The 15150-nt window shown below is 37.7% G+C and overlaps 1 protein-coding gene across 2 annotated transcripts in view; it reads right to left on the minus strand.

The window, feature by feature from the left end:
• Positions 1-14724, minus strand: part of LOC116182409 (neuropeptide F receptor) — a 48007-nt gene extending 33283 nt beyond the window's left edge. For both annotated transcript variants that reach the window (XM_031502943.1, XM_031502942.1), the window contains exon 1: positions 14374-14724. In XM_031502943.1, the coding sequence (XP_031358803.1) occupies positions 14374-14562 (189 nt within the window). In that variant the 5' untranslated portion in view covers positions 14563-14724. The remainder of the gene's footprint in view (positions 1-14373) is intronic.
• Between the last annotated feature and the right edge of the window lie 426 nt (positions 14725-15150).

The raw sequence follows: 15150 nt of genomic DNA on the forward strand, positions 1-15150 counted from the left end.
AACCACAGAATATAGAGCAAAATTACGCTTCTTAGATCGACAAATCACACTGATTTTGTGTAGAGATCGTCGCGGCGGGTATTTCTGGGATTTGGTAATCGTATGAAATAAACTCGAATGAAAAATATTGGCCCTAAACATGAAGTGCGGCTTTTTCAGTAAATATTATGTAATTAATGCTTTATTAAAAGATCGAATTTCTCTTCCGTTTCCCTTTTATTTTGATTTTCATTATTACGTGGTAGTTTTAAAGTAGGTAAAGCATCAGGTTTTCAAATGTCCGCTGTTTTTAAAAGTAGGTTTAATTAAGAAATCGTTCCCTTAGCGGTGCTTCAAAACGGCTGGCTTCAACATGTTCAGAGCAAATACAGGTTATAGAATTAAACAGCAATGGAAAGACTTAAATACACCACTTAATATTAATGTAACACCATTTTTCAAGTTAATTTTGTCCTTACGACGACTTGCAACAATCCATTTTTGAGAAAAGTTTTCAATTTTCCGAAATCGAAAGTATTTTATTTCCGTTCCTTTTGTTTTTCTATTAGAATTGCCCCAAGGAGCCACTACAGAACCTGGCATTTTGGAAATTTCACTAATGATTAATTAGCTATCAACAAATTAACGCTAAACCTCGTAGATACAAGATACTTATAAGTTGCAAAACTGTCACGCGTGACATGTGTACCACTAGTTCGGTCCTGGCGTAAACATTTGAATTTTGGCGCCACATGTTCGCAGGTGACGTAATGCGCAGTAGAAAACGCGTTTGAGAAAAATAATGAGCATACCGTGTGTAAGTGTATCGTGGTTATTTATGTATTTAGTTATTTATATATTTATTTATTTATTTATTTATTTATTTATCACCACTAGTAAATCACTTTCACGAACTGTGTCTGTCGCATTTCAAATCTGCTCTGGCGTGCCACTCTAGACTTTCAACATTCGAGCGTTTCATATAAGCGTTACATACAGGGTGACAATTTGAAAACTTACCACCCCTCATATCTTAGTAAATAAACGAGATATTTAAAAAAATCAAAATCCGTTTCGGTAATTCGGAGGGGGAATCACAATGACATAGTTGGCGACGCACCCCCTCCAACCCCCTGCGCCCCAGCCACCCCAACTTTTAAATCTTAAATAGTGACCCCCCATGTGTGATACGTCGTTGGAAAGCTCTGAAAAAATGCTTTCCAACCATACCAAATAGCATTACATTTAGGTTAGTAATTATCGTGCAAATCAAAAAATAAACATGGAAAATCGTATTTAACTTGAACTTCCAAAGCCGACTTGACAGCAACTCATTTTTGATCGCCAGTTATAATCTATTCTCAAACTCTTGTCGAACCTTTTCAAATGTTGGTTTTGCAATATTTCGACATTCTTGAATTATTCTCTGTCTTAGTTCGTCTATGTTCGCCGGTTGCGTTTTAAATACGACAGATTTCAAATGTATCATATTAGTTTATTTTTTGATTTGCACGATAATTACTAACCTAAATGTAATGCTATTTGGTATGGTTGGAAAGCATTTTTTCAGAGCTTTCCAACGACGTACACACATGGGGGGTCACTATTTAAGATTTAAAAGTTGGGGTGGCTGGGGCGCAGGGGGTTGGAGGGAGTGCGTCCCCAACTATGTCATTGTGATTCCCCCTCCGAATTACCGAAACGGATTTTGATTTTTTTAAATATCTCGTTTATTTACTAAGATATGGGGGGTGGTAAGTTTTCAAATTGTCACCCTGCAACTTCGAAACTAGCATCCTATAAGTGTTTTCTACACTAAAACTTTGCTTTGGTTTGTAATTGGACAATCAGATAATCTAAATCCCAACGTTCCATTCCATTCAGTAAAGATAAAGGATAGATCATGAGTCCGCAGGAGGGGCAGGAGGAAAGGAGCATTGCTATTCGACAATTTATAGACCAGCCAGCGATTACCACCGGAAAATCAGCGGGTCGTTGTGAATAATTAGTAGAAGTAACTAAGTATAGAAGAGAGGATGTGTGAAATGAACGTTTATTACGCGTAGACCAACATCACAAAGCGTTTGCCACCTTCGCTGTTGTGGCTCGTGAGTTGATTCTCTTTCCTTATCGACTCCTCCTGCCACAGCTTTCGTGTTTCTACATTTAGACAAAGTGCATTTTGATATTCACGTGTGCCACTCCAACAGGGAACTAAGCAGTAATTTTCTTTGCCTATATCAGATATTGCAGATATTACCAACTGGAAGATTAGGTTTTTTTTAGTACACAGCACTATATATTCTTTCCCACTTTCATAATTTGCTCTTCAGTCAATTGGAAAACAAGGGAGATATTTGTACATATTTTGAATTCAACCAATGTGCCACAATAATGCAAAATCGACAAAGTTGAATTTGAATGTTCATAGCTTCGTGGAAGTATAGAAACGTTATATGGGACCCTTTTGTATCGTTTTCTTTTATATTCTTTCAGTGGATCGTCAAAATTGTACACTTCGCTTTACTATCGTACATAACCCCACTCATTCATCGCCACCTCTAAACGAATATTTTAATTAAAATCTACAATTACATACCGAACGATATACCTTATTGCAATAATCAAGATGATAAAATCATATTTACCAAGCACTTTATTGCGCTATCCGAAGTCATAAAATTTTGCAGCTTTTTGATGTACCTACTTATGTAATTATATATAATGAAACGCGCGGTAATATCCTTGACTAAAATGAAAAACGGAAAATTTTCACTTCAAATTAGATCACTCAAGTTACAAGCACCTCGACACACGAACGAAGTGCACATCAAACACGGTTTCGCAAAATGGATGATGTGCATATGTTACCATAAGTACTTGGAGTATCAGAACATAAATTTTCAACCATTTTCACGTATCGGGTATCGATCGCCTTACCACTGTGGCAGTTGTACTAAAGGCGACGGATCTTGTCACGAACTCTCAGTTTCATATTTGCTCCAGCAAATTGGTTCCTTTGTAAACATGATCTCAATTCGTAATATTACAAGTCGTATTACGTTGCCTCTATTTTGTTGTAATCATGGTTTTTTCTTATACGTTGTCCTCAACTCATTAACTACACTATGTATTAAAAAATATCTTGTACAGTGTGTAATAAACACCCAATTGTCAAATCAAAGTCAGATTTCTTGAGTTTATTTATACTAACAGCATACAGAGATGGGCAAAAAATGTGAGACCAACTTAATATCTGTAAAGTTATATGAGATATCAGGATTAAAATACTATTTAAGTAGGTAGGTATATTACTTCAAACTCTTTACTAACAAATGTATGACATTGATATCTTTTCTTCCGTGGCCGATATAAATATTACCTAACATAAAGGTACTTCTGGAGGTAAGGGATAATGAAATCTAGTGTAATCGCAAATAGAGTCGCAGAACAATTTTATTTAGGTCGTCGATAATGGTGATCACTCCTGTAGTCATACAGGAGATCAAACCATTTAATTCAGATTGACGAGGTTGATATGAGAGCCAAGTGTGATCATAAAAATTAGTGGACTAACTTTAATGATCACGTACCTACTGTGCGTGCTGGCATAGCAATCAAACATTTCCTTACTTAACGAAATAAACAATTTGAGAATGTTTGTTAACTTTGTTCATTTCATGTTCGTTTGTTTTAAATGGATTACCTACGAAATACAGATATTTTTCAAGCAGTACGAGGGCTGCAGCACAGCCCCTCAATACTAATTCAACAATCACCACTAAACTTGGATTTAGTGCAGCAGCCGGCTAACTCTAAACTATAGAGTCGTGAAGGATCGAAATCCTGCCATGTACAATTGCTACTTTCAAACTCAAAAATTATAGTAGGGCGCCAGATCAAGCCAAAGCATGGAACCCTCTTGATCAAGGAGGATAGGCTCTTCCAAGTAAAATGTATGAACATGAATAAAACTCGTAGATAATTGTGGCAAGAGAAACAGAATATATTTATATTCAAATAAATGACGTTAATGGACAGGCAAATTATACGCAACGAAATGGTATTAATGGTGTGAAGCCCTGATATCTGATTGAACATTAATTAGGAGGTTTCATTCGTTACCACCATGTTATAAACAGTGGCGTGAGTGCCTTAGTTCTGACGTTAGATATACGGGTCCTGGAATTGCTAGCTAGCCCCGCACCCTGAGTATATTACAAGTATGTCCAATGGAGGTTTAACCAAGTTAACCACCAATATCAATTCAACGAATTCCCCTTTACAAGTACGCAATGGAAATGAGGTAAGTATTTGTAATTACATTAAATCATACACAGAACTGGTGAATTATTAGGTACATTTGTTCTTTTCCAACATATGCCACAAATAAATTAAAGTAGGGTTTAAACATATTAATTATTTCTAAATAGTGATACGACCTTTACTTTCGCCGCAAGGAATGGTAATAGTAGATAAGGATTGGTTTATCAGACCTGCTGGTTTGTAGTGCCGTTGCCCATGACCTTAACCTTAGGTAAAGCCGGGACCGGTGTCTGAGGAAAAGCTAGATGTTATAGCTTTATCATTAATTCCCTTAGCCAAAGATGCCTATTACGATAACTCTCACGAATCGTACCAAACTTATAACTATAGTTCTAACGTCCTAACAAGCCTATTTAATATGTACAAGTAATTAAATTCCTAGCATTGTATCTGAAACTTCGAGGAGGATCACTTCTGATCTGAATAATCAAACTACTGAGCCCGGTCAACACGCCAACAACTCTACTTCAGTCGGAAAACAGTAGCAAAATATGGGAGCTAGTAGACAGATCCTGAATATATATCAGTAAATTCTACAATTTATTATTTTAGCTCTAACTAGCCACCCAAAAGCCAATCACTCTCTCTCGATTTTCTACCAAAAATCCGTTGCCTTACCCAAAATTATCACCCAAGGAATGTGACCTTCCAGATAACTAAATTTCCAAAACTAATATTATATACCTGCCTAAATATATGCAACTTACATTGCGCCTATCTAACTACCCTTAAACTATCCTAGATGCTATTTTCAATTGCTACAACTACCCCCAACCATAAACGAAAAATTTATCTTAATAAATTTTCCTATAACTACTTATTGTAACTACTACTTCCATAATGTTTCTAAAACTAAATTTAGTTTCTTCAACTAATTTGGGCTATCATTGACATATGGTTTTAAATCTTTTACATTAAAAACTCCCTTTTTAGCTCCATCTCTATCCTTTAATTCGTAATTCCACGGATTTAAACGTCTGCTAATATAGAAAGGACCTACATATTTAGGAGCAAGCTTCGTTGTATAATATTTTGATGCATCCGATAGCATAAAATTCTTTTTGTACACCGGCTGACCTACAATATATTGTACATCTCTACGCCTCAGGTTGTACTGTGATGACATTTTAATGGACGCTTTCGTAATTAATTTTTGTACATCCTTATATAAATCATTAAATCCGGTTACCCGATTGCTTATAATAGGATTAGATTCTATCTGAACATCACTTTCCAGGTTATCTTTAAATTTGCAGGTGTTACCATCTAAATTCATTTCTGACCCAAAATTTATGAAATACGGGGAATTGTTAGTGACTTCATGTCTCGACGATCTAATAGCAGCGGCAACTTTAGGTAATAGTGAACTCCATTTTCTTTGATTTTGTTCCACAAAACACGATAAAGCGGTTTTAAGAACCTTGTTTACCCTCTCTGAAGGGTTAGCCTGCGCGTGGTAATAGGAAGTAAACCTAATCTTAACATTATATTGTTTCATTAAGTTGGTAAATATGTTAGATCTGAATTGAACTCCGTTATCCACTATTATAGATGATGGTACGCCGAACAATAAAAATACATTATCTTCAATTAGCTTAGAGATTGAATTGGCGGTAGCTTTTCTAAGCGGGAAAATAAGAGGAAATTTTGAAAAATAGTCTACCACTACCAGAATGTACATATATCCCTCTGTTGACTTAGGAAGCGGGCCTACAATATCGGCCGCAATTAACTCCCATGGTCTTTTAATTGTAGACCTACTAGTCATGAACCCTGCTGGTGGTTTATTATCATGTTTGTTTTCGGCACAAACTTTGCAGTGGTTAATATAACGTGTCACATCTGCATGCATTTTTGGCCAATAAAATTGGCTACGTAATTTATGAAACGTTTTGTACACGCCAAAGTGTCCAGAAGTGACCAAATCATGTGCTTTTGAAATTAAATTAGCTCTATCTTGTTTAGGTATGACCTGTTTCCAATAATCTATCTCGGGTTCTTGAAGGTCCGAGTACTTGCCAGGTATATATTTGTAGACCTTATTGTCTTGAACGCGCCAGTTAGGATATTTTTGTGGTTGAAGCACAATAGATTCTCTCAAACTATCAAACCATTTATCTGAGGCATTATTCGGATTGTGAGAAATGTTGTGAACAAAATCGACTACCGGTACGGCACGTGATAGACAATCCGGAACAACGTGTTCACGACCTTTCCTATGTATAATTTCGAAATCGTATTGTTGCATGGCAACTGCCCACCTACTCAACCTACCTCTAGGATCTTTCAAATTACTTAGCCATATAAGACTATGGTGGTCGGTGACAACCGTAAACCTAGCCCCTTCAATATAAGGACGGAATCGTTCTATCGACCATAATACGGCCAGACACTCGCGTTCGGTGGCTGAATAATTCCTCTCATTTTTATTGAGAGAACGACTGATAAACGCGACAATACGCTCTCCTTCTGAGTGAGGTTGGGTCAAGACCGCTCCCAGGCCAAATCCAGACGCATCACATTGTATTATAAACGGTAACGTAAAGTCGGGGCATGATAAAACAGGCGCTGAAATTAACAATTCTTTAATTTGCCGAAATGCTTCATTGCACTCATCCGACCAAATAAATTTTATATTTTTGCCTGTGAGTCTGGTAAGTGGAGCAGTTAAATGAGCAAAATTTGGTAAAAATCGACGATACCAGCTAATCATATCTAATATACGTCGTAAATCTTTGATACCTTTAGGGATAGGAAGATTTAGAATTGCCTCAACTTTGTCATTGTCCACGTGTAACCCATTCACGTCAACTATGTATCCCAGATATTTAAGTTGTGATTTGCAGAGAGCACATTTTTCTTTGCTAACCGTCAAACCAGCGGAATTGAGGCGATAGAAAACTTCTTTGAGAGTGGACAAATGCTTATCAAAATCTTGTGTAACAACCACGATGTCGTCTAAATAAACGAATACGTATGGCTCTAAGTCATTAGAAATGACTTTGTCAATGCATCTTTGCCAAGTTGCCGGTGAATTACTTAGACCGAAAGGAAGTCGTTTAAATTGAAACAGTCCTCTATTAGGAATTGTAAATGCTGTGAATTGCTTAGAATCTTCCTCAAGAGGTATTTGATAAAATGCCGATTTAATGTCGATCGTGGAAAGATATTTGGCGTTCTTGCTTGTCTAAAGTGGCGGAAACTTGCGGGATAGGATAAAATGCCGATTTAATGTCGATCGTGGAAAGATATTTGGCGTTCTTTAGCTTGTCTAAAGTGGCGGAAACTTGCGGGATAGGATAGGCGTCCTTCACTGTAACTTTGTTTATTTTGCGAAAATCCACACAAAACCTGTAGCTGTTATCTTTCTTTTTAACAAGGATTATAGGGGACGACCAGGGACTACATGAAGGTTCCACTATGTTGTCTTTTAAAAGTGCATCCAGTTCTTTGTTAATAGATTCCTGAACAATAGGGTTTACCGGATAATATTTCTGTTTTATTGGTTCAGAAGTAGTTATGATACGATGTTTTATTAAATTTGTAACGCCTATACCATTTGGCATCTTTGAGAATATATCTTGTAGGAAATTACTCAGCTTTAATTGTTCATTAGGTAATAATGCCGAATGAGGCAATAAGGTTGATTTAGGTAGGGATACTTCATCCACTGCAAACTTCCAAACATTTTGGCTTAAATTTGGAACAATTTCCATTAAACGCCAGAAATCTGATCCTAAAATTATATTATGGGTTAAGCTAGGAATCACTAAAATATCTATTAATTTAACTCTTTCTTTCAATTTAATGGGCACTGTAACATATCCAGCTACGTCACAAAGTTCGCCATTGGCGACGGTAACTTGCGTTATGTTTGATTTGGCTAACGGTAGATTTAAATGAGATAAAGAATGCCATCCCTGTTTACCTAATATAGTGCTTGACGCACCAGAATCTAGTAAGCCAAGTAAAGTTACTCCAAAAATGGAGACTTCAAGATAAGGTCTATTATCCTGGTTGTAGTGAGATAAAATAAAATCAATTATTGGTTTAGTTTTATCTAAATATAAGGCCGATTGTAAAGATATTGTAGAGACTGCTTCTCGACCAAAAGAAGTCTCGTGTACTAGTTTTTTGAATGCTGGTTACAGTTTGGACAGGTCCGTACTGTGAAATTCGGTTTCTTACATTTATAACAAAATTTTCCTTGACGATTTCTGCAATTGATCGCTATATGGCCTAACTGGTTGCAGCGAAAACACTTCACGTTTGAAGCCATTGCACCGACTTCATCTACTGGTGGTGGATCGGAATATATGCACGCTAAATCGCGTTCGAGAATATTTTTGGATTTAGGTGGCGGCGGCACATAATCGTTTACCGAGATACGATTCGCTTCTAACTCACGTGCTAATTCTAGTAATTCGCTTACCGACTTAATATTTTTAATTTGCAGAGCCAAGCCAATTTTATAAAAAGGAGCCATGTTATCTAGCAAAATTTTGAGACGGGCTGACTCTGGAATTTTTACCGTAAGACGTTGAAAATGATTATCCATATACGCAGTATAGATCCCCATAGATTCATCTGGGTGTTGAGTTCTTTCCTTAATTTGCTTAAATAGCATGTCGTTATAATTTCGGGGTTGGAATTCTTCCCGCAATAATCTAGTTAAACCCTCCCAATCCGAGACCTTACTTTTATTTGCCCTGAACCAAATAAGTGCTATCTCACTAAACAAATCGTTAGCAGAGTCAAAGAGTTCCTTGTCAGAAATATGACGAGAAATTTTTAATTCCTTTACGCGTTCCAGAAATGCACTAAGAGACATGTCCGTTGGTTTTCCGGTAAATTTTAAATTCCATTTTAGTACTGGGATAGATTTACTATTGGTACGAATATCCGCACGATTGGTCTTGGGGGTTGAGCACGCATTAACCTCTACTATTGACGAGTCACTATCGCTTTCATTGTCACCTAATAAATTTAAGTCCAATACACCTTGGGTCTGAGTCATGGATGTACGCATAAACACTCTGGTTTTTTTTTCATAACCTGATTTTACATTTAAAATTGCGATCATTATCCGAGATTTCTTGTTTTTTCCCTCAGTAGATTGAGGAATAATTTTATCAGCCCTATTAATTGCAAAATTAATTTTTGTACTAATCTTTTTACCCAAATTCTCATCAGAACCATCGAAATCCTGCAATAAATTTTCTAGCTCGGTTATTTTATCCGAAAGAGCTTTAAGATCGTCTTCGACAGAGAAAGGGTATTCGGGATAAGTGAAAGATTGACCCTCTTTCTCTAATTTAAGTAGCCTACGTAGTGACTTTCGCATTTCTTCTACCGTAGCTACTTCTGTTATACCCCTAACTGTTAGTTCGTATATCAATTCATCCGAAGAAAGGCGATTAATTTCGTATGGTGGAGCCATTGTAAATTTAAAAAAATTGAAAAAAAACTATTAGTGTAAAATCTAAACTTACTTAACTAACCTACCCAACCTAACCTAAAGAACTAAATTACCTAATCTATTTACCTACGCCTACCTATACCTACGAATTATCTATTATCTACCAAAAAAAAATAATAGAACTATAGCAAATTAGAACTATCATCCAACTCTAACCCAACCGGCAGTAGGAACCAACAGGCCGAATTCCATAGGAATTATAATACGCAAAAATTTGCGATAACAAAATTATATCAAATACACAACTAATATGGCAGAAAATTTACGTTGGGCGCCAAATTTATATGCAACTTACATTGCGCCTATCTAACTACCCTTAAACTATCCTAGATGCTATTTTCAATTGCTACAGGGCTGTTTATTATTAATTCCATGATTGCCATGGAAATGTGACTTTGGCTTGTAAAACTCACCGTTTTTGTAAATAAATTGATTTTGGTTGAAAACGATAATACACCGTCCATACAATGGCTTGTTGCAAAAGCAGAAGAAAAGTTGGTAGGTGCATAATCCAAATCCAGTAAAGTAAAAAATGTGAATAGATTATTTTTTGTGGCGGAAAAAGATTACTTACTTTTCATAGGGCGCCTGTGTTTAGCCGCCGAACGAAGTGACTTTTTGATGTTTGAGGAAAAAAGTTGTTTTCGTGGATGAATAGGAAGTATCTTACGAACAAAATTTAAATGAAACTAGATTCGCAAATGCATCGATAATGCCGGCATATAAAAGAAATGGCAAAGGTTCTTCTATCCTTTGGTTCATTCATTCAAAATTTGAAACAATGCTGCGATAAGAAATAAAACAGATTTGCCAGCATACCCTAAATTACGTGAGTTTGTGAAACTTCAAGGTACAAGCCACAGAAGTTTTTTGAGTGCTCAAAGCTGAGATTGTTTCTTATTTATTCTCTCGTCGCGCCTGATTACCCCCCCCCCCAACTTCGATCTTGATTCCGCGACCCCCACATGAGTCTCTAGCGGAAAACGAAGGTCAGGGTTGACGGAACCGAACGGTTGGAACGAGTAACATAAAAAGGTCATTGGTCCTCGTTAGCTGGAGAAACGGGAGGAGATATAGCGCGGACTAAGGAAGCTGATGGGGTATTGGGGGGTGTAGGAGAATCGGCATCGAGAAAGTAAGCACTCAATCGATGCTCACACGGATATCTTTGCTGTTGTAGGCGATGGTGGCAGTCTAGGCGTCTCTACGAATGACAATATGGACCGTTATAGGGTTTGCACAAGTCGTCTAACAGTGCCAGGTAAAAATTCGAGCAGTAGGTCTTGAAAGATGAAGGTTTTTTGTGATGGCAGGAATTGAACCGACGTATCTTGGGGCATTCTCTAGACGCTCAGGACCAGCGGGAAAATCTAGAAATACGCCAGTTAATCAAAGGGTCTGCCCGTAAACAAGATCGGCTGGAGAAGTACGGGGGTTTTACTAGAAAACTCTACAGTCTACGTATTTCAAGCGGAACGGCGGGAACCACCTCGAACCAGGAAGCGTCGGGATGGCGCCTGAGTGCTGCTTTGGGTTGGCGGTGTGGCCTCTGGGTGATATCTAAAGGTGTAGAATTGTTCCGTGCTGAAAACAATCTTGGGGACAAGAAAGAGGGACCATTCAGATTGTCCTGATCGGTGGTGATGTAAGGAGGGGGTGAAGCGAGATATCCAACAAAAGTTTCAAGGACTTCCTCAATGGTAATGGTATTGAGAGGGTAGGCCTTCGGGCTATCTAGTATACTTATCTACAACCGTCAGACAACAGAGATAGTGACCGACAGGTGGAGTGGAAGAGCACTCTATGATGTCACAGTAAAAATGAATATGGGAACCTGGCACGTTGTTCAGCTGGAGTCTGAAAGATGTGTTGCTGGCGAGAAGAATTGTCTTCCTCTTGATTACGAGTGAGTGTACGAAGATCAACTACTGGATCACGAACTCCAGATAAAGATTCGGAGAGACACAGTGCATCAGCAACAATGTTGGAAAACTCATCGACATTCAACTGTCCTATATCTATGGTAAATTGGAGGATTCTGTTGGACAGGAGGTAGCTTATCCCTACGTTGAGGTTAGTGGTTCATTGATCGGTGAAAATGGGGCTTCCAAAATGTGACGAAAGTGTCGTACAGCGGCCTAGACAGTGAGAGTTCCCAATAGTAAGCTGGGCACTCACCTTGACGCGGTGTAAACTTCCGGAAAAAAAGGTTAGCGGTTGCTACGAATAGTCGACACGATACTGAAGAGCAGCTCCGGTTGACATGATGGAAGCGTCACAGAAGAGGACGAGTTGAGCATCGTGATTGGGATGCAAGAAGTATAGCATTTTGCGCGAGGTTTTCCTTGCAGACGTTGGTGCTTGACCGCAGAACGAAGGAATCGGTGGTCAAAATTAACTAACTAGAGTCGCCACTCCTGGGAGAGTTTCAGTGGCTCGGCGAGTCGAAAATCATTGCCATGATACCAAGTTGGGGAATACAAGGAACGGAGAGGAGGCCAATGATGCCTTTGATAAGATGGCGACGGCGACAATATAGTAGGAGTTCGAAGTGTTCCAAGAAATCCGAAATGAATGCTGACGTCGGCGACGACGAAATTCCAAATAAAATCACGTTGAAATCCGAGGAGACAGAGGTTAAGAGAAATCATGTGTAGAGTTGTCGGTACCACGTAGTTCGTAGTTAACTCGGAAATGATGGTCCAGTAGTAACGCCCGAGAAAAACAACCAATGTCTGAACCAGCGTCCATTAAAAATTTCTTCTTGACTTACGATCGACAACAAGGAGGCGCCTTCCTCCAGGTGGGCAGCCGGCTGGGAAAATACATCTGTACCACATGTAATAGGTGATCGAAGAAGTAGCGTACACTGCTTGGGAATTGAAAGCAGTGAGAAACTCTGAACCAGGTTGAACTTTTATGATCCTGTCCACGGTAACAGCGAGCATGTCGGTGGTAAGGCCGGTTTGACCAATTTAAGATTCCAGTATGGCTTGAACATGGGTAGAAAGTTGATGCATGCAAATTGTGCGGAGAGGACCGCCTTGAATGGTGACGCTGCTGACCAGAGAGCGCAGATGACGGATAACCTGAGAAGGGGTAGTGCTAACAGGAAGATCGGTAATCAAATTCTCGACCTCATTTGCATATTGCTCGTCTTTGAGCACATGCTGTAGCCGCTGCTGGTGCTGTTGTTGCATTTGGTAAATTTGTTGCTACAGCCTTCGATTTGTTGCTGGAGTTGTTCCAACTGTGTTTGTAGAAACATCATGGCTTGCGAAGGATACGCGTTAAGTTTTACAAATTAAGACAGGTAAAAGTTACCGTGACATGCACAAATAGTAAATAATAACAGTTCGAACGCGGAACTGCACAAATAATGTCAATCACTGTGGGTCTGCGTAGGTACAAACTAAATATTTCTCGATCACTGAATGTAAACAAGATTTTTAGTGTTGAAAACAGTTATAGGATGCTAGTTTCGAAGTTTATAATATGTAACGTTTATATGAAACGCCCGAGTTTAAGATCGCCATTTCACGGTTTACTAAAGCAGTAGAGCAGGCTTTTCATGAGTCAGTTAAAAACAGTAGATAATCACTTATGCGAATACATTATATTGTTTTCATGGAAACTGAGAGATAGAGTTTACGGTAGCATGAAAAAACGGCCTTAGGTAATTCATTCTTACATTGACTTACAATACCTCCGAGAAGTGACACTAGTCGCTCATATATAGAAGAGTAAACACGTTGATTCGATTAGAGCACGAAAATCACAAATAAACCCTACAGAAGTGCAAGAGACACGCTACAGATGTTCATTTTCATTAGCGCCAGAACCAGTTATAAGTACTTTCCTAATTCCTCGATTTTACGTAATAAACTTTATAAACTCCCATTCATTCGTGTGAAAATGAATTAGGTATTAATGAATTGCTTATTTACTACAATAACCCTAACGATGTCTTCTAAAATATTAATTATGATATAGACTGATATTTATAAATCATTTTCGACTATGAACGTACTAGACGCAAGTTTACTAGTTAATTTGTAACGTACTCCAAGATTCAAATTTGCGTTGCTTACTAACGTTATTGGTATCAAGTATCTAAAGAATGTAAGATTAAGCTCTAAAGCTTTAGAAGTAGGGTATACTGAATTGTTATAAAGGAAGTTCCATTTACAGTCTTTAGTCCCTTACTAATAGTTTGTCATTAGCTGATTAGAGAGCGTGGTTCTATAGTACCTTCCTATAGCTTACTTCTAAAAGAGAGCAAATTAAATGAGGTGAAATGCGTACATTACCGGCAGAGCATTATTTATGGTTTCCGGGAAATGCGAACGCATTTTAGTAATTTAAGGTGACATCTTTTAAAACATAGGCCAACCCAAAGAACGATAGCGAAATTGACCAAAAAATGTTACGACATTTTGGGGCAATTTTAATGCGCCGTGCACGCAGCTCATTTTTAGTTATTTTTCGAGTGCCTTTAATTCTGCCGTTAAAAATCACATTTTATGGCGAATTTCCCAAGAGAAAGCTTCTAAATATTACTGACAAGTAGCACATATAGGGATACTTACCACAAGCGCGTTTCCTAAAGCTCCGACAGATATTAGGATGCTGTACATGATAATTAAAATGGTATATGCCGGTTCGTCCACTGCTCTATTATAAATGTATCTGTCAACGAGTTCAGGATCGACCTCCTTGCTCTTTCTAACAATTTCGCTTTCGCTCGAGTTTAAATTAATGTTCAAGTACGGATCCATTTTAATTAACTGCTTTCTGTCCCAATTAATTACTTAATGAAATTTCCGATAGAATGATTGCATTGGGAATGTTACTAAGAAAATTCCATATCGCTTAGAAGGTAGGCTACACGGGTGGTTTTCCATATGGATCCCCTTGTGGAAGTGGTCGTCTTGATGTGGTTACTCTGAAAATAATGAATTTCATTTAAATTATGTTTCAATGAGCAAACATGATATATGACTTTAATTACCAAGAGTTATACAATTTTTGATGTTCATTTTATATACGTTGTGAAATGTTGACTTCAACAATGAAAGTATTGTGAATTTTGTTTCAGTTTTCAATTAATTAAACGTGCACTACACGTAGCGTTCCTTTGAAATTTAGGCCTGCGTCATGTTTCGTGTTTATTTCGTGCTTGAAATAAAATTACTTTAAAATCTACTCCATTAAATATCACGATATTTTTTAATATCTTAAAAGGTATAAAAATAAGAGTTTCAAAATACAATTTTTATTTCGGGTGAATTTAATCTATTGTATTCCTATTAATTTAATTATAATTTTAGTCTGAAGACACCGACGCCCTTGCAGTCGTTGAACTG

Source organism: Photinus pyralis, unplaced genomic scaffold, assembly GCF_008802855.1.
Source record: "Photinus pyralis isolate 1611_PpyrPB1 unplaced genomic scaffold, Ppyr1.3 Ppyr1.4_unclustered_Scaffold5186, whole genome shotgun sequence".
Lineage (NCBI taxonomy): Eukaryota > Metazoa > Arthropoda > Insecta > Coleoptera > Lampyridae > Photinus > Photinus pyralis.